At 36.4% G+C, this 20,097-nt stretch overlaps 1 protein-coding gene across 12 annotated transcripts in view; it reads right to left on the bottom strand.

Annotated features, from left to right (window-relative positions):
- The window catches only part of adam12b (ADAM metallopeptidase domain 12b), a 166,797-nt gene that overhangs the window by 134,593 nt on the left and 12,107 nt on the right, over positions 1-20,097 (bottom strand). For 6 of the 12 annotated variants that reach the window (XM_087290706.1, XM_087290708.1, XM_087290707.1 and 3 more), the window contains exons 2-4: positions 11,825-11,931; positions 11,671-11,743; positions 4,863-4,936 (exon numbers count right to left, since the gene is read on the bottom strand). Coding sequence is in view for 6 of the 12 variants with exons in the window: in XM_087290700.1 (XP_087146826.1) it covers positions 4,863-4,936; positions 11,825-11,931 (181 nt within the window). In the remaining 6 variants the exon portion in view is untranslated. The remainder of the gene's footprint in view (positions 1-4,862; positions 4,937-11,670; positions 11,744-11,824; positions 11,932-20,097) is intronic. The other 6 variants (XM_087290700.1, XM_087290702.1, XM_087290701.1 and 3 more) reach the window with 1 other exon arrangement.

Here is a 20,097-nt window from a genome sequence, read left to right as displayed (position 1 = left end):
AGATACAGTGGAAGAATGTAATAGTTCCCATTTGTGTTCATATTTAAGTAAATATTTATATAATATGCGGCGCTATAATTATTGAGATTTTCCAAAATCTCTGATCACTCAGTTAGAAAAAACCCCAGAAAAGATCGATACTTTGACTTAAGGACCAATCCTTTTGATGCATTCCCAGTATCGAAAATATTGATCCGCTCATCCCTAATGCTTCTGTGCAGTGTTTCGAAACACTTGCACTTTGGAATCTCGACATTGTGTCAAAGTGTCAGTTTCACGTCAGCCATCTCAACCTGGATTGTCCTTTTTGTATTAGCCCAGGGGTGGGCAAACTCGGTCCTGGAGGGCCGGTGTCCTGCACAGTTTAGCTCCTACTCTAATCAAACACACCTGCTTATAGATTCTAGTGATCTTGAAGACACTGATTAGCTTGTTCAGGTGTGTTTGACTAGTGTTGGAACAAAACTCTGCAGGGACACCGGCCCTCAAGGATCAAGTTTGCCCATCCCTGTACTAGCCTCACCTGTTTTGATCTTATTTGCCTGCACAAATATATCACGAATATCTTATTAAACTGCGATTGGATCCTCACTCATGTTGTCCCTCGCCTTGATACCCACATGTGACATTTGTATACAATTATAGGCTATATTACAACAAAGGTTGATATTTTCAGGGTAATGACTTCATAAAGTATAATGACATACATTCAAAGCTTAATTTTAAAATCTCAATAGAAGATTGTAATGTAAATATGGCATGATAATTAAAATTAGGTACGGTTTTATATGAACGGTCAGAATGATGTCTATGGGCATTATAGTACAATAGTTGTAGAATTCTAATAGTTCAGTTGCTAAACTTGGTGGTGCTACACCTAAAATATACTGTAACCGGTTTTAAGATACTTGAAGTTCTAAGTGGGCTGGCATAGTGTAAGCTCAGGTTAACATTGCAACTATCGCTTCATGAAGCACAAACACTGCATGCTTTAACTGTGCCTGGCTTTGTGTTGAGGACTTTATGCTAAGTGTTTTCACTCAGTCTTGAGAGGAACGTGGCCCTTAAGAGAATTCAGCGAATTACAGTAAGTGGAGCAAAGCTTCAACTTCACTGGGCAGCTGCTGATTAGAGTCTATCAGCGTTCTCTTCAAATCTCAGAGTCTCTGACAGGCAGCTCTGAAGCCGCAATCGCCAGCGCACACAGTCCTAAGCTATTTATTTTGAAAATCCTTTGGATGAGCAATCAAAGTCAGCATAGCTTTCCTGTTCATTATGAGTTAAACTGAGTTCAAGGCTGGTGCTTGGTCTGTGCCGCGTGGCTGATCTGTGTAAAACAAGAAAGATTATCAAATAGATTCATCCGAAATGAGTTCAGGATGAGGTTAGATGAAATTCAGAAAAAAAAGATGGAAACCGTCAAAGCTCTTTTATCAAACCCATTGTCAAAAGAAGCTAGAGTGAATAAATTAGATCCTCGGTTTTATTGTGGCTTGAAATGATACACACAAGCTGTTAGATTTGTCCAGGTGTTGCCACTCATCTGCCATTAATATGCAGTCAATCACTATGCATGTTTAAGAAAGCTAACAAAATTTGTTAGAACGCTCATATTAAACAGTGCAATTGCCCTGAATATATATATATATATATATATATATATATATATATATATATATATATATATATATATATATATATATATATATATATATATATACACACACACACACACAAATATATATACAAATATATATATACAAATATATATATACAAATATATATATATATATATATATATATATATATATATATATATATATATATATTTGTATTGTAGTCTTGATGGTTATGATTACTGTCATGATGAGAGCACAAAGCTTTATAGTGCTTCCAGAGAAACGAGGGTCTGTCCTCTGGGCTGGGCTTTTATATATCTGGATGAGTGATGTTATTTGTTGTGTGTTTTTTGCTGTGGGAAAGAGATGAACTCGGTGTAATGTACAGAGAAGGTCAGCTAGTAGCAGACGTCCCTGGAGTTTCTTTGTGGGCCCAACGGTTCTCTCTTTCTTTATGTCTGTCTGTCTGTCCATTGCTCCTTCTCTCCCATAAATATATATAATATATGAGATATTCTGCTCTAAATCAAGAGTGCCACTTATGTTATTGATATCCTCTGGAAATGGCAGCAGTATAACACTAACGGTCAAAAGTTTGGGGTCAGTCTTTTTTAATTATTATAATTTTATTTATTTATTTTTAATCATTTAAATACAATTATTCTGTTTATCAAGGCAGCATTTATTAAATGTAAAAATGTTAAATTGTAAAATATTTATTAAATAATTAATTATTAGTTATTGTATGTAGTTTGAAATGAAATGAGTACTTCAGTCATTGCTTTTATTACTATTTCCATTAATAGTATTAATATTAATAACAATAATAATTAATATTGGAGGGATTTCTGAAGGATCATGTGACTGAAAATCACTGGAATAAATGATTAAATGAATTTATAAACTACTTTTAAGCAGTTATTTTATAGTGCAACAAGATTTCACAATTTTCTTTATTTGTACTGTATTTTTTATGAAATAAATGAAGCCTTGGTGAGCAGGATGAGCTTATTTTAACATATCTAAAAATCCTTCTGACCACAAACTTTTGACCGGTAGTCTATACTGTATATTTACATGTTTATGGTTTCCGCTACATTCATTCTTTCATGGCAGGGCACCACACGAAAGTTCAACTTGCCACGGCCACATTACAGCTTCTCATTCAATACATTCAGTTTTTTTTTTAATAGTGAGTTATAAATCGCACCAAAACATATTAAAATGTAAGTGAATTATAACATTGCAAACTTTTCTGTAACCATAGTAGTGCTGTGGGTTTTTTGTTTAACCCTTTAAGGTGACATGCTGACTGACTGACTGACACATGATGTGTGAGGCCAGCAAACACAAAGTAGCTTTCAGTTAAGATGAACACCGTTTCGGTAACACTTTACAATAAGGGTGCATTAGTTAACATTAGTTAATGCATTAGTTAACATGAACTAACAATAAATAACGCATTTATTAAGCATTACCTAACCTTTGTTAATGTTAACTAAACATTTATTTATGTGTTAGCTAATGCATTAGTAAACATGATCTAACAGTAATTAAGGACTTTGTTCAGCATTACTTAATCTTTGTTAATGTTTATTTACACATTATCTAATGCATCCCTTTCTATGAACAGCTTAATTAGTTCATGTTTACTCACTCATACACTAACGCATTTGTTAATGGATTAGATCACTTGATCTTATAATGAACAACACATTTATAAAGCAATACTGAATCCTTGTTCATGAAAACTTACAATGTTAGTTAACGCGTTAGTTAACATGAACAACATGTTAGCATAATTGGTAAAGCTTATAATAAGTGCATAGTTCCTGATCAATGTCAGGGACAAAGGAGGACTCTTTTGGAGTGCATTACATCAGAACCGCAGCTTTAACTGTTATTCATGTTTGTTAACACTTTACTAACATGATTTATCATGAACAAAGCATTCATTAATAGAATTATGATCCTTATTGTAGTGTACACTATTTCAACATTACCTAATGCTTATCTAACGTTAATTAACACTTTACTAACATGATTTATCATTAACAAAGCATTTATTCATAGAATTATGATCCTTATTGTAAAGTGTACACTATTTCAACATTACCTAAGTAACGTTAATTAACACTTTACTAACATGATTTATCATTAACAAAGCATTTATTCATAGAATTATGGTCCTTATTGTAAAGTGTACACTATTTAAACATTACCTAATGCTTAAGTAACGTTAATTAACATTTTACTAACATGATTTATCATTAACAAAGCATTCATTAATAGAATTATGATCCTTATTGTAAAGTGTACACTATTTCAACATTACCTAATGCTTATCTAACGTTAATTAACACTTTACTAACAGACAGTTTTGGCTACTTATCAGAATTATGGGAAATATCGGCCCAACAAATTTTAATGGGGTTAACTTTTTTTGTCTTATGCCTTACCTAGAATTAAAAAAAACACATATAAATACATTCAGATCATTTACTTTAATCATTACTATTGGAATGTGAAGAGGCTTTCAACCAGCACAACAAAAAATGCTTCTGAAGACAATCACCTACTGCATCTTTAAGTTCCATTTATACTAAAATGTGAATGATAATTCTGAAGCCTGTCTGCTACTTCAGTTCAAAACTCACATTTGACATTTCAAAACGGTTCCTGAACACTTCTGAGGAATTCCTGTAGTTCAGTTCTGAATAGTGTACAACCTTGTCACAATGAAAAGAGAAGAAAGAGAGCGAGAGAGTGAACAATCTACCCATTTATCTATGTGCCTGTTTTAAGTTTCCAGCTGCTTAATGTTTCAAACCATCGAGTTTCACTCTGCTTGAGTGCCTCTTACTGCATTAGGCATTTACTGCATTAGCCTACTTGTTTTCCTATAAATGTATTGAAATATTAAATACATATTCATGCAGTCTTACATCATAGTTCCTTTACTTTGTGCGTGTTGGTCAGTCATGACGAAGTAAACCGTGTTCTGGTTGCTCTATTCCAAGAAGTAAAATGGATGTGGATTGGTACTTTTACGCTTCACAAAGGACACAAAAGAATTGTGATGTTGCAGTTACTTTCTGTTTGATTTGTTTTGTTGAGACCTCAGAGAAGATCAGAATTTCTAAGTGTTCATTGAGTTCAGCATGTGGTTTTGGAAAAACATGGTGCGTCTGATCACATGTGTGGTGGTTTGAGTGTCAGGAGTGTTGAGGGAGAGAGACTCACTGGTTCTTTTCCACAGATAAAATCAGCTGTTGTCCTTCTGTTTGGATCAGGATGTGCAGCGAAGCGGGAGGCGTCTAAATAAATGAAAAACAAAATAATCACTGCATGTCCTGTTTTCCTGTTGCAACCAATTTACTCTAAACCCTGCACCTTCCCCAGTGAAACACACAAACACACACCCATACAGAGACACACACACACACACACACACACACATCCTTCACACCTTTGAATGATTCAAGATTTGATTCAGCGCACCAGACAATGCCATTGAGAGGAAAACCTTCCAAGTGTCACTTTGCAAATAGTAATGTGTCGAACACTATGCACAGGGCCAAGGCTGATGTGTTCATGCACACCGAACCCTCATTCACTCCAATCAATTAAAGATCTGTGGAATATAAACTGAGCTGCATATACATACACATTTTGAAATCATAAATTCCTGATAAACATTTCTGACCTCTACCCAGGCTGGTTTACCATTATTAAAGGGCACCTATTAAGATTTGAGAAGAGTCTTTTGTGTCTCCAGAATGTGTCTGATGGTTTTAGCTAAAAACAACCATCAGGTTATTTATTATATCTTTTAGAACATTAGAACTTTCTGCTTTGAACACAATGAAGCTGTTTTTGTGGCCTGTGCCTTTAATCCCAGTTCTCTCCACCAGCCTTGCACGTGTCTGTCAAAGTGTGCCTCAATCTCCTCCTTATGTGATCAGCCAAGGGCAAAAAAAGGAGGAAGACGCAGAGTTGACAAATTAGTGACTTTGTTGCTATATTTAGTGACTATTCAAACCCCCTTAGCGACAAATTTTTAAAAGCAACAAATCTAGCAACTTTTTGGTGTGTTACAGGAGGTTTTTATGGACTCTCATGTGTCCCGTGTGTTCCCTTTCCTTCAGCGTGATCCCCACTTTTTAGAGGTTTAATAAATTATAGAATAAATTTTTATTAATTTGGTTTTATCATTATTTTATGACTTTTTCAGGTATAAATTTATAAATTTCAGGTATTACATTTCAGGTGCTAAGCTGTAGCACTGAAAAAATAAAGATATAAGGACAGAAGATTCAAGGAACAAGCCGACCGTCTCGTCGTCCTGGTCCCACGTATTCCCCAGGACAGTGGGTATGGCTTTCCGCACGAGACATTCGCTTGAAACTTCCCTGTAAGAAGCTCAGTCCCAGGTACGTGGGTCTGTTCCAAATTGAACGTCAGATATCACCTGTTTCCTTTCGACTGACATTCCCTAACCATTATCGCATTTCTCCTACTTTCCATGTTTCCCTGCTCAAGCCTGCTGTTGGTCCAGCCGAGGCGGATAGGGAGGTGGCAGCCGGTGAACAGGGTCCCCCGCCTCTCATGATCGATGGAGAGGAAGCCTATCAGATCCACGAGATCCTGAGATCCAGACGCCGGGGTGGTCAACTTCAATACCTCATCGACTGGGAGGGGTACGGCCCGGAGGAAAGATCATGGATCAACCGTAAGGACATTCTTGACTCAACACTACTGGATGAGTTCCACTTACAGCACCCGGATATGCCGGCCCCTCGCCCCCGTGGAAGACCCCGGCGTCGAGACTCTTTTCACTTCAGGAGCCGTTCGTTGGGGGGGGGGGGCTCTGTCACCGACTCGGTCCCAGTCATTCCCCTCGCTGACCAGCAGAGGCCGCCATCTCCGGACTTCTAACATTACATCATCCATCCACGTTAATTGTGCTCACACCTGTTCTGAATCAAACTAACGACCCACGTACCCTTTATAAGCCAGCTCCAAACGCTCAGTCAGTGCGAAGTCTTGTTTAGCCCCGGCCAGCATTTCTGAGCGTTATTCCTGCCTGATTCCTCGTGTATTACTCCAGCCTGTTTCTGACTCTGCTTCGCCTTCTGCCTGCCCACGACCCACGCCTTATATACGGACTCTGATACTCGCTGCCTGCCCACGACCCACGCCTGATACACGGACTCTGATACTTGCAGCCTGCCCTCGATCTATGCCTGGTAAAACTATCTGTGTCTGTTCATCGCCAGTCTTTATCCACCATAGACTGTTGCTGTTGTGTGTTTGCACGTTAGTGCATATTGTGTGTGTGAATGTGAGCTTGATTAATAAATACTGCATAATGGATCCCTCCGTGTCAGTCTCCACGTTACAGTGTACATATATTTCAATATTATATTCTCTATTTTTCCACAATGTTAGTAATAAGAAAGATGATATTTACTGAAAATGCTTAGTTTTAAGATCAGATCTAGTAGAGGCAAAAACGGTTTGCGACCACATAACTTTACCTTTATTTTGCATTGCTTTAACTCCTTTTGTGATTTACTGGACTCGAATCCGAGTGCTCAGCATCATAATTACAACACCATGCGAAGTGAGGTACTGATCAAACTGACCATGTCACAACAGTTGTCCGTATGGAAATAGATAGATTTTTGCTTTTTATTTGGTGCCATGGAAAGAATTACACAAAAACATTGTCAATAGTATGTCCCTGTAACTATCATTAGTGTGAAAAGGAGCTAGAGTTGTTGGCATAGTACTGCCCGTAGCATTTATTTTGCCTAGAAACTGTCATTAAAAAACAAAACTGTAGGTTGAAGCAAACTGTATATTTCCAATGAGCCTGTGTTGGGAAAAAAACATATAAGGTAATTTAATGTACAAGTAACTGTTCCTCTAAAGCCATAATGCACAATATCATATAGTACAGTGGAACTATTTTTAACAAGACCTAAAAAAGCTCTATGGATAACCAAGCAAACCAAAGTTGCTTCCCTTCATGCGCTCCATTCATGTCATAAATCTCAATAACTCTTCAACTTTCCCTTCATTATAACAGAATGGCTGTCTATTTTTCTTATTAAACAGCTGAGAGAGCATATCTCCCTCTATTACTCCAGCTGGAGTGATATGGCTCTGGGCCATCAGTCGGGCCACTCGTGGCGCAAGCAGACATGTCCTTTATTCTGAGAGGAATTTCCTGCCTGAAACACAGTACCCTCACCACAACCCTGTCTCCACCTGCAAATGTTTAATCGCAATCACGTCTGAAAGCAAAGCCAACCATTTGCTAACACTGCATTTTCATGACATACAAAACTTTTTCCTAACAATGCATTCAAGATATTCACAACGTTTCAGACAGTTATGCCTCAAGTTTCCGATGCCTAAACCTCCAAGCACAAGTGAATTCACTGCAAAATGGCAGATGAAATGGCTTCCAAGTGCCATGTGCTAAAGTCAGACATCGCTCTGAGCTACTGAAGACGCTTGACTGTTATATTCACTGGAGCTCAAGTAACTTGGTGCGGAGACTGGAATCAATTAAGTCTTAATGACGAAGGCCTCGTGACTTTTTGTGACAATGTCGCCAAGGCTTGAGGCAGTTAATCTAATCTAATGTACTCCAAAACAGTTTTCAAGATTCATCACCTCATCACTCAGCTTCTGTGCCTCTGGTGCCGTTTGGCAGTCAGGCCTTTCACTCATTTTCACAAATGACCCTTTTAGAGCTAAAAGGCTGTGGCTCAATAATGATACTGACTATGGGAGTCATACATTGTGAACTAATTTGTACTGTAGTCTAATGTTATACCATTTCGAACTGAAGTGAACTTGCACTGGACTCAATTTGTTATTCATTTGAAGTAGTGTGCACAACTCAAGGCTATTTGAAAAAAAAAGAAAAAAATTACATAAAAAATATAAATAAACAGACAATGATACTTCATGACTAGTGTGGTAATTCGTCTGGTTTTATGTCAGACAGTCTGGTTTGGAAATGCTATGTCTATCCACTTAAATCGAACATACATTTGTCCTTTCTTTAAGAAGATCCCTTATTCTATCTATAGCTGTAGTACATACTGTATTTACTGTACACACAATACTGTCAATATGGGCTCTTTTCTATTTCATGAACCACTGCATGCCTGATTAATAGTGGGTTGGTTCCTGAACCATTCAGTGTTTCTAAATTGATTGGTTGAGTCAGCAATTCCAATAAGCCATTCATAAAAACAGAAACTTGTTTTGTTTCTTTATGAATCAGCAATTCCAAGCAAATCAGTTAATGTTTTTCAACGTAATAATTAAGACTTGCAGCAACCTGTTGATTTAAAGCCTATTTTTACAGTTTTCAAATCAATTGTGTTGCTGCTCCAAAAAGATTCCTGAATGAGTCAACATCTTTGAATGGATCAATGAGTCACTAATGAAATGTATCATTTACTACTTAATACAACTGTTTAATACAATTCTTAATACAACTCTTAATTCAACTGCAGCGATGAGAGCTGTGCACATCGGACTGTTCATCACGGACATAACCTATACAGTTATGTTATAGGCTCTGTTTTGTTCTAAATGTGCATACAGTGGCATTCATATAGAAATTTAGCTACACGACGCCTCAACATTTCTGCTGTCTGTTAAGTTACTGATGAAAATAGGCAGTTCCTTATATTATGTCTTTATTTTATTTATTAAGATATAATAACAACATAGTCAGGGTGATGTGAATGAGGTTATAAAGTACACTGTTCCCTTTGAAGATTTACCTGATGTGTCCTCGCCAGTTTGTTTTCCATATCAAACTTGTAAAGTACGAACCCACAAGGAGAGGATGCAAGACTGAACTTGTTTAGGCTACCTAATTTTGAGTAAAAAAAGATCCAATCAGAAAGGCAAATGTCTGCAGCCACGCCTCCATTTTCAGATGTCTCTGTTATCCACCATCCACACTAACATGGAGCAGCAGCGTTTTAAATCAAAAACAACCTCTTCAGTGTTTTTAAAAAGCTCAGGTTTGAGTGCTCAAAAACTCCAGCGTAGTGTGGACGGAAGTCGTAACCGTAGCAAAACTTATGCGTTTTAAAACTAAAACATATTAGTGTAAACAGGGCCTGAGGAACACTCTGACAGGCACGTGGGAACGGTGGGTGGGGAGAACTAGCATTAAAGGCACAGGCAACAAAAACAGCTACAAGATACTCAGAACTAAAAATGCACAAACTTCTGAAAGGTATAATAAATAATCTGATGGGTGTTTTGAGCTGAAACTTTACAGATGCATTCTAGAGACACAAAGGACATATCTTAAATCTTAAAGGGTTAAAATACCTGCCCTTTAAGTTTTTTTTTTTTTTTTTGCCATAGTTCTACTGTATATGCAATATAATATATGCAAACCTTAATCATCATAAGTTAATTGTGACAGTATTTTACTGTTAATGCATTCATGGCATCTATAGGCCACATTAAAAAGGTTGGTCTACTATAAATGGATAAAAATTCTACTTCAGATGCAGCTTCTGTGTCATTTTTACATTTTGCTGATATTGTATATGTCAGTGGTTCTCAAACTGTGGTACTTCTAGTGGGACGTGGAGAATTACTGAATTATAATAAAAAAATAAAAAAAAAACACACATTTAACCCTTTGATGCAAACGAAACGAGTACACTGATGTGGTCAGCAAGAGCTGTTCTGATCACATCAATGTGCCTAGAATGTTTAGTACAGCAGTTCCATCATCCAATTTATGATTCACCAATCAGACAATTCCTAAGCCACTATAAATACTCTAAGTTCCATATAACAGCCATCTTTGTTTTGAAGAATCCCCCTTCCACCCCTACTCCTCCTCCTTTCCTAGATGTGTGGCACGGTGGCCCAGTGGTTAGCACCGTTGCCTCACAGCAAGAACGTCACTGGTTCTAATCCTTACCAAGCCAGCCGACGATTACCCGTTCTTCTGTGCTCACATGGGTCTCCCCCGGATTCACAGATTTCCTCCTACCATCTAAAAAATATGCAATTTAAGTTAATTGACTAATCTAAATCGACACCTTTGATATGCACCTAGTAAATAGTTATCTCTTAAGAGTAATCACCATCTGTTCAGCTACTACAGCAGGGGAGTTCTCGAGATCTACCTGAGCTCAAACTTTCCTCTTGCCCAGCAAACAGGAGGGAGAGACAGGCTCAAGGATCTTATGAGATCAGGGTTCTCTGCTGGGACAGCATGCCAAACAAGCTTTATAAATCAATCATCAGCTAAGTGTGAACTCTTGAAATGTGTGTTCGAAGTTGTGTAAAATAATGCGTGTTTTCGATATATAAAAGTTATTTGTTTTGTAAAGCAGCGTGGCTTTCGATTAATTCGTTACCTCAGATTTAGGCTAATTTTTCTGGATGTGATTCAAATGCCGTGGGACACAGAACATAGACTCAAGCAACTTTGCCCTGCTTGAAGCTTAAAACGGGAATATAGCCTAATTAAAGTTAGTCTCTGTGTGCGGTTAACACAAACTCCACGGTCCACTTAAAATAGGATATCAAATCATGGAAATTATGCACATATGAAAGGAAAAATCACGTATGAATTGGTCAAGCAGTGTATTTATGCATGAAATCACTCACTTTTCTGACACATACTGTCAAGGACGCAAAGGAAGCGGATCTAATTTCTAATTTGAATATGTAATTCCAAATCATTTATTTTAAAATACAAGTTAATATTTAGATTTCAAAGATATACAAATTTTGTCATGTGTACATGCAACATATTCATATTCATATATATAGCCTTTATTTATTTATTTCATCATTATGGTGGTACTTGAGGAAAAAGTTTGAGAACCACTGGTATATGTAGTTTTTATTGGAACCAATGCTTTAGTCCTTTAACACCAAAAGATGGCAAATATAATCAATAAAGATAAAACAAATTGCCCACATTACAATTTAAAAACCCTAGAAAATCTATTTAAAAGATAAAGTGGAAGAAACTGACCAGTTTTCAGTTATCCTGGCTTAACTGTGAAAACTGCATGCTACTGTATCCTGCTATTGAAGTAATGGTCACCCTAATCATGATGGAAGAGCAAATGAATTATGTATGGGTTAAAGAAAAATTAGAAATATGCTGCAGCAATGCTCTTTCTTACCCTGGAGCGGAGCCAGCTGATTGGTCGCTGCTCTGTTCCTTCCAGCAGTAGTGGTACCATGGTGTGGTAGTGTTCCAGTTTGTTGAGTACACTTCTTAGTTGCCTCTCTGCGACAAGCGACAAAAAAACTCCCATTAGTGTTGCGGTGGGTACCAGAGACACAATAAGTGCTGCAACTGTGTGTTTGTGTGTGTGTGCGTGTGTGGCAGGGTGTTCAAATGAGCAACAGTTAAAGTGAAGTTGTAAGCTGAAGACAGCAGCAAGTAAGCAGTGCTGCAGTAAATTAGGACCAGCATAAACAGATGCTGAGATAAAGGCCATTAACTCAGAATTTGTAGCCCTGAAACCTGGAAGGGAATTAGTATATAGGTTCCCTCTGGATTTCTAATGGGGCTTTAGGATGGCGGATTTGCAATTTATGAGTTCCTTGTTTAAAGGTGCACTTTGGAGATTTTTAGAGGGGAAAAAAATAAGCAAAACTCAATTGCTGAGCATTCCATTGTTGCTTTATCCCTGATTCTTTATGATAAGCCTGCGATAATCATTAAGTTCAAGATCAAGAGCTTGTGATTGGCAATGCTTTGATTATTTGTAATCATAATAACACCCCTAAATTTAGGATTTTTTGTGGGATAAAAAAGCCAGTTGCAACAAGCCTCAGATTAGGCTACACTTTGAGTATGTGATCAGACTAACCCTAATCCTAATGTCCAAAACCCAAGCAAACACTATGGAGGCAGATTAGTAGCATGTAATGCACGTCATTTTAAAATCTCATATGCCAATGGGGAATATGCACAGCTAGTGTTTTTTAGCCAATAATAAACTTTCGGCGAAAGCTTAATGTGACTATTTACAATTTCATAAGGTTCAATACAATACATTTAATTAAATAGACTTAAGCTGAAATTAAAAGTCATATACCCCATGTTCCTATACCCCATTTAAAAATCCAATGTTTCAAAGTGTATCCACACATTTCTAAACATAATAATTTTAATAACTCATTCTCAATAACTGATTCATTTTATCTTTACCATGATGACTGTAAATAATATTTGACTAGATATTTTTCAAGACACTTCTATACAGCTTAAAGTGACATTTAAAGGCTTAACTAGGTTAATTAGGTTAACTAGGCAGGTTAGGGGAATTAGGCAAGTTATTGTATAACAGTGGTTTATTCTGTAGACTATCAAGAAAAAAATATAATTTAAAGAGGCTAATAATTTTGTCCCTGAAATGGTTCATAAAAAATTCAAAGCTGCTTTTATTCTAGCCGAAATAGAACAAATAAGACTTTCTCCAGAGGAAAAAAATATTATCAGACATACTGTGAAAATGTCCTTGCTCTGTTAAACATCATTTGGAAAATATATAAAAAAAAATTTTAAATAAATAAATTTAAAAAATCGAAACGGGCTATTAATTCTGACTTCAACTGTACATACATACATACATACATACATACATACATACATACATACATACATGAATGAACAAATATTCTGCTTTTTAAATTACTTTCTGCATAAGGAACAATTTAAGTTGATTACTGCATTCCATTCAAACAGAAATATCTGAATTCTCAATGTCATTCTTAGAAATGGATCACAATTTGTGGCTTTAATTTCAATATTTCAAAATTAAACCAATGATAAACAATAAACATGGCGGCACCCAGAAGTATATGGCTGATAAAATATTCACTTTCATGTGTAAACAATAATGAACAATAAAAGAATAAACAAAAATATTGGAGAAAAAAATCAGAGGTACAATTTGATGCCATGACTCAAGCGCTATTAAAAAAAACTCATTTTAAACTGAAGAACCGAGTATGTAAAGAGCATGTCAAAAATTGACCTCAGTGTTGCTATAAACTACAGAAAGTCCATGCTCAGTTGAGGTCACTGCTAAAAATGTTTCTGTTTTGTTCTCTTTCATTTCTCACACTAACATGTAATGAAAAGAACGATAAACATGACTTGACTTGCTTTTGTATTTCATGAGATTAGTTGCGTCATCAGACGAAATCAAAAGACTTCTCTTTTCTTTCCCTTCAGTGAAAGCATCGAGGCCCCACAGGGACAAACGCTCCAACCTCAGCTGAACCTCAACACTTCTGCATCCATTATGAATGAGGGCGACAGACATAGACAGAGAGAGAGAGCGAGAGAGAGAGAGAGAGAGAGACGAGGGAGTGTAAGAGAGAGAAAGAGAGAGAGAGACGCACAGAAAAAAAGAGTGTTAAGAGTGGCAGAAGCCGCAAAGTGACAGCACAACACGTATTTTCTCATCTCTCGAAGGGCCGTAAACCCTTGTTTTTCCTTTCTCTTGCTCACTGTGGCTCACTGACTCACATTCATACATCGAGATGGAAAGTTATTCATCTAAAAAAAGGAAGTAGTACAATTCATTTTACATTTTCTATATTTATAAACTGGAAGTTGATTATAATTAGCATCAAATTGGGGCATAGAATTTCCAAACCAAACACTTTTGTCTTGTTTTTGACCTTTTGACTTCACAAATAAACAATTACGTTTATGTTGGGTTGTGGCTGGAAGGGCATCCGCTGTGTAAAACATGTGCTGGATAAGTTGGGGGTTCATTCCGCAGTGGTGACCACTGGTTAATAATAAAGGGATTAAGCAGAAAAGAAAATGAATGAGTGAATGAATGAATGAATGAATGAATATATATTAGGGGTGTAAACAGATCACTGTTGATCCATGATTCTTACGGATCACAATCCACGGTTCGAAACACACGTGATCCGTGCATTAATGTTTTTTTACTTGTAGATTAATCCAAAATTTGTAACGATCACAGAGAGTTCGCCTCTGGTGTCATTCTTATCACATGTATGAAAAAATGTTTGGCTTTTCTGTAAAATATAATTATAATGGAAAAGTTGTGGTGGGTTATTTGGGATGTGGTGGCTTTCATAGGTTATTAAAGGTGTTTTCTGTCACTTGCTTAGCCTGCCTTATGCATTTAGTGTAAGCTGCACAACCACATTTTATGTACAATTGTATATATTGTAAATTTAATTTTTCTTAAAACTGTACTTTTTTCAAATTAATATTATATGTTAGGCACCTAGGGTCACCTAGGAGAGTAACGTAATTTTGATTCTCTATATGTCCTGTACATGTGGCTGAATTGACAAAGCTGACTTTGACGAATTATCATTAAAAGATTGGGATCTCAACACCCACGCAACATACATGATAAATGATGGTGATTTGCATATGTTTATTAGACCTTCGAATCGCTGCATTCAAATCTGTGTTTGAAAAATGCAAAAATCAAAAAAGGGATTCAATCTTCAATCTTTGAGTTAGTTATGAAGTTACAAACATTCAAATAATGCAGAAGTACTGGAAAGAATTTATAGTTCAAATAAAACCACTGATGTTTATGGTAAATATTAAAATTACAGTCATATGCATTTAACTTAATATTTAACCAATAGGAGGCAACACCCATCCATCAAAAATATATTACTGAATAATTCTTAAAAAATTTTACATCTAGCAATGAAACAAGAAGTTTTATAAATGAATATCTGAATCATTTATTGAAAATGAGACTCTAAATAAATATGGGTTGTACAAATTATAATGTTAAATTTCTACATTTGTGATCTGTTACACCGTAGCTGAAATTATTAGGAAATTACTGCTAAATTATTTGTCCTCCTATGAAATTATTATTATTTGGATAATATTTCCCAAATCATGTGTAAAAGAGCAAGGACATTTTCAAAGTATTTTCATCTGACGAAAATCTTATTTGTTGCATTGTGGCAGGAATAAAAGATTTTAGTTATTATAAAACAAACTTTTATGTCAATATTATTAAGTTCAGTTAATAAAAAATTCCCTTTGAGTACAGAACAAACCAGTGCTATCTAACGATTCGCATAGTTAACCTAACCTGCCTAGTTAACATAATTAAGCCTTTAAACTGCACTTGGCATTTCTTCATGGAGTTTGCATGTTCTCCCAGTGTTCATGTGGGTTTCCTCCGGGTGCTCCGGTTTTCCCCCACACTCCAAAGACATGCGCTATAAGTGAATTGTTGAATTCCCACATAAAATAGTAAGTAAAAGGACTGAATGAATGAACTGCCCTTTCAGTAGGTTATTACTATTTTGCAAAAAAAATAGAAATAATATAATGTACAAGCAAAATTGCAAAGAAAAAAAGAATTAGTTATTACTAATTCGTTTTCATTCATTTTATATTAATTAAATAATATTATGTTAAAAATATTGTTAAAAAAATCTTGTCTCTGTTAAACAAAACCTGGGAACGACTTTTAAAAGAATAACTATTTTATATAAATGCCATCTTTAAAAAGCATTTTTGGCAACTGGTCAAAATCCAAGACTTTATACTGTACCAGATTACCATTCAGTCCCACAACTATACCAAATCAACTTCAGTAAAATTCAGACCCAAAGGAGAGTCTGAATCTCAAATCCTAAAACAAAAGGATATGATCACCATATCATTGCCATGTGACACAAAAGCACAAATTATGTCCACTATATGCCATATTTAGCCATAAAAAGACAACTTATATGCTTGACGTGAGCCTTGCCAGATCATAATAATATCACACACCCGGTCTGCAGGGCACTGTATAAGCTCATAGCTCTTCGCTTCTGGTTTCTCAGACACCCATTATTACCCACGATTCAGCTTTCTGAGGCAGACAGGAAGTGCCACTACACTCTAAAAATGTCTTTTCCCCCTGCTGAGAAGCTATCGGTCACGTTTCAATATGTGTTTATGGGCACATCCTGTCATTTTGGCTGTAATTTACAGCGCAGAGGCACACATATGCAGAAACCCCCGCACTTCCTTTACCCAGACCCAATTTCCTGTCTGTCATTATCCTTCACCCGCCCCTCTTCTTCTGCTCTTTTTGTCTAAGAAGGATTCAATTGAGGAAAAGGGTTTGCACAAAACTGGTCTTTGCACATATAAGTGGACTAATGGATTTAAAGTGAAAGACATCATGATTAACTATTCAAGTCCATGTGAAATAAACTAAAACAAAACATACAGACAAAATATTCTACGTTATTGTAGATTTTGATCCTAAATACTGCACAAAACAATGCAAACTATAAAACAAATACGCTCAATATAAAATACATAAAGCTTAATAAATTTATCTCAGGACAGCATTCAGTTATTTTATGACAACGATATAAATCAATTTAATAAATAAGAAATGGTCTAAATAGTTTTTTTAAAATAAGAGCTTGGGTGTCATTTTGGATAGCACACTTTCGTTTGAAGGTCACATCAATAATATTATGCCTACAGCATATTTACACCGTGTAATATTACTCTTCTCTGCCTTTCTCTCGCAACCAATAACACAGCAATCCTCATCCATGCATTAGTTACTTCACGTCTTGACTACTATAATGTACTTCTCAATGGGCTTCCTTCTAAACTTTTCCATAAACTCCAACTGGTTCAAAGTGTTAAAGCTCGTGTCATGTCTAGGATCTCACGAGCATGTCACACCACTTCTTTATCAGCTTCACTGGCTTCTGGTTAAGTATGGCATCGATTTTTAAATATTATTTCTCACTTTCAGGGCACTTCACAGTCTTGCTACTTAATATCTCACAGAACTTCTCCATATTTACACCCCTTCTCACACTCTTAGACCAGCCAACTCTTTCTTTCTGGTGCCACCTTGCACTCAATTAAGCACAATAGAAGCCAGATCTTTTAGCTCCACGGCTCCTCTGCCAAGGAACTCGCTTCCCCTGGACCTTAGGAGCAATGATAGACTTCACACTTTTAAATCTTGCCTCAAGAGCATTGTTTTTAAGCAGGCTTTCCTTTGACAATCTTGTTATTTTATACTTACTTATTTTGTTTGTGCTCCTCTCATGTATTTAAAATTTTGTTTGGCAACGTTTTATTAATTGTTTAATAATTTGTTCTTGATTGTTTGTTGATGCTTGTTGTATGGAGACCTTGGGTGTCCACAGAGGTGCCATTTATATATAAAAGGAATTTTTATTATTATTATTTTTCCTATTATTATTATTATTAGTAGTAGTAGTAGTAGTAGTAGTAGTAGTAGTAGTAGTAGCAGTAGTAGTAGTAATAGTATTAAAATCACTACATGTTTATTGCAGAAAATGGAATTAAATTAAATGGTTTTGGTCTGGTCTGAAACTTCAGTTTGAGACTGTTATTTCCTTTCAAATGTAACATTCTCATCTCATCTCATCTCATCTCATTTTCGTAGGCTTATCCGGAGCTGGGTCATGGGGGCAGCAGTCTTTGGAGAGAACTTCAGACTTTCCTCTCCCTAGACACTTCCTCCAGCTCCTCCAGGGGGATCCCAAGGCGTTCCCAGGCCAGAAGAGAGACATAGTCCCTCCAGCATGTTTGGGGTCTTCCCTGAGGCCTTCTCTCGGTGGGACATGTGTGGAACACCTCCCTAGGTAGGCGTCCAGTAGGCATCCAAAACAGATGCCCAAGCCACCTTAGCTGACTTCTCTTGATGTGGAGGAGCAGCGGCTCTACTCCAAGTTCCTCCTGGGTGAAAGAGCTCTTCACCCTCTGTAAGGGTGCACCCTGCCACCCTGCGAAAAAAAACTCATTTCGGCCGCTTGTATTTGAGATCTTGTCCATTCGGTCATGACCCAAAGCTCATGACCATAGAGAAGGAACGTAGATCAATCAATAAATTGAGAGCTTTGCCTTTCCGCTCAGCTCCTTTTTTACCACAACGGACCGGTACATCAACCACATTACTGTTGCTGCTGCACCAATCCACCTGACAATCTCACGTTCCATTCTTCCCTTACTCCTGAACAAAACCCCGAAAAACTTGAACTTCTTTACATGGGGTAAGGATTTTCCTCCAACCTGAAGATATATTAATATACTTATTTAATATTTAATATATGCATTGTGCTTTTATAGCTAGTTCCATAAAGCAATATTTTACAGTGAATTTAGAACAGCTCGGATATTTTAGATGCTCTAAATTTTGTGTATTTATTTTTCATTTTGCGTCAAAACAAAAATTGTAATGTTGTCATTCATCTTAGGGTTGTTGGTTTGGTTTATTTATTACTTCATTTTTAATCCCCAATGGGAGGAAATGGAAAAATCTCACTGGATCCAAGTTTGATGGTGAAAAAAGCATCCATTGTTGCCCCTCTACGTGCATATACATCCTTTCTAGACAGCATGCAAAAATAATTGTGTCAAATTAATAGGATATACACACACAATAATAACTATACAAAACCAAGACTTCTGCTTAGACTGTGAAATGTCTTGTAAGGTCATGCAGTTTAATGCTTACTAGGCTGGGCTAAAAGAGTCTAACTTTGCTTTTCCTTCTTTTTTTTCTTTCCCCTTCTCGCCCATGTCACGTTTAAGCTATTTGAAGCCAGAGCTGATGACTTGACCAGATTTATTAGTCTAGTGTCAACGTGAAAACCCCAGAGAATGCGTGTGCGTGGATATGCGCATGCGTGTGAGGATGTGCTTTATTGAACATAATGAAATTCCATTGAGGCTTCTAACGAAATACAGCACTGATAGCAGCAGGCCAAACAATTCATCAGTTCACAAATTAATGAAGCCTGAGTGCTTTATAGGTGTTCTGCTGAAGCGCTTTGGGGGCCAAAGAGAGGAAATCAAGCAAATATCTGAGGTATGGCAAAAGGGAAACAATTATTGAACTCTTTTCAATCATTATTTTCTTTTGCATCTTAAGATATATTCTCTTTTCACTCAAATGCCAATAATTTTTTTTTAAACAGACCACAAAGGAAAAGTCCAAGATGTTTAACAGCTTTTATGTGGGAATTTTAATTACATGTGTGGGAACCACAGCGTGTGTTTGGAAATTAATCCAATGTGGGACAATTTTACTGTATTCTTTATGTCTAAAAAAAGCTTTCTGTGAAATTCTCGGAAATTGACAGGCATGATTATTCACACATGCTCTGCTCAAATTTACATCCACGTTTTTGGTCACAGAGGAGCAGCTGTTCCACTTTTTAAAATGTGATCATTTTAAATCAACTTTTTTCCAACCGATATTTACATTTCCATCCTTTTCCCTTGAATGCTATGCCTTGAAAGTTTATACCCTCCATCTCTGAGGGAAAAAAATCTGAATTGCTAGGAACAAAAACAGATTTACATCTAAAATCTCAAATAATGTCACGATTCTGGAGGGAAAAAATATTTATCTAAGCAATC

This window comes from Danio rerio, chromosome 17, assembly GCF_052040795.2.
Source record: "Danio rerio strain M-AB ecotype USA chromosome 17, GRCz13ab, whole genome shotgun sequence".
NCBI lineage: Eukaryota > Metazoa > Chordata > Actinopteri > Cypriniformes > Danionidae > Danio > Danio rerio.
This window is presented reverse-complemented; position numbering and strand designations above follow the sequence as displayed.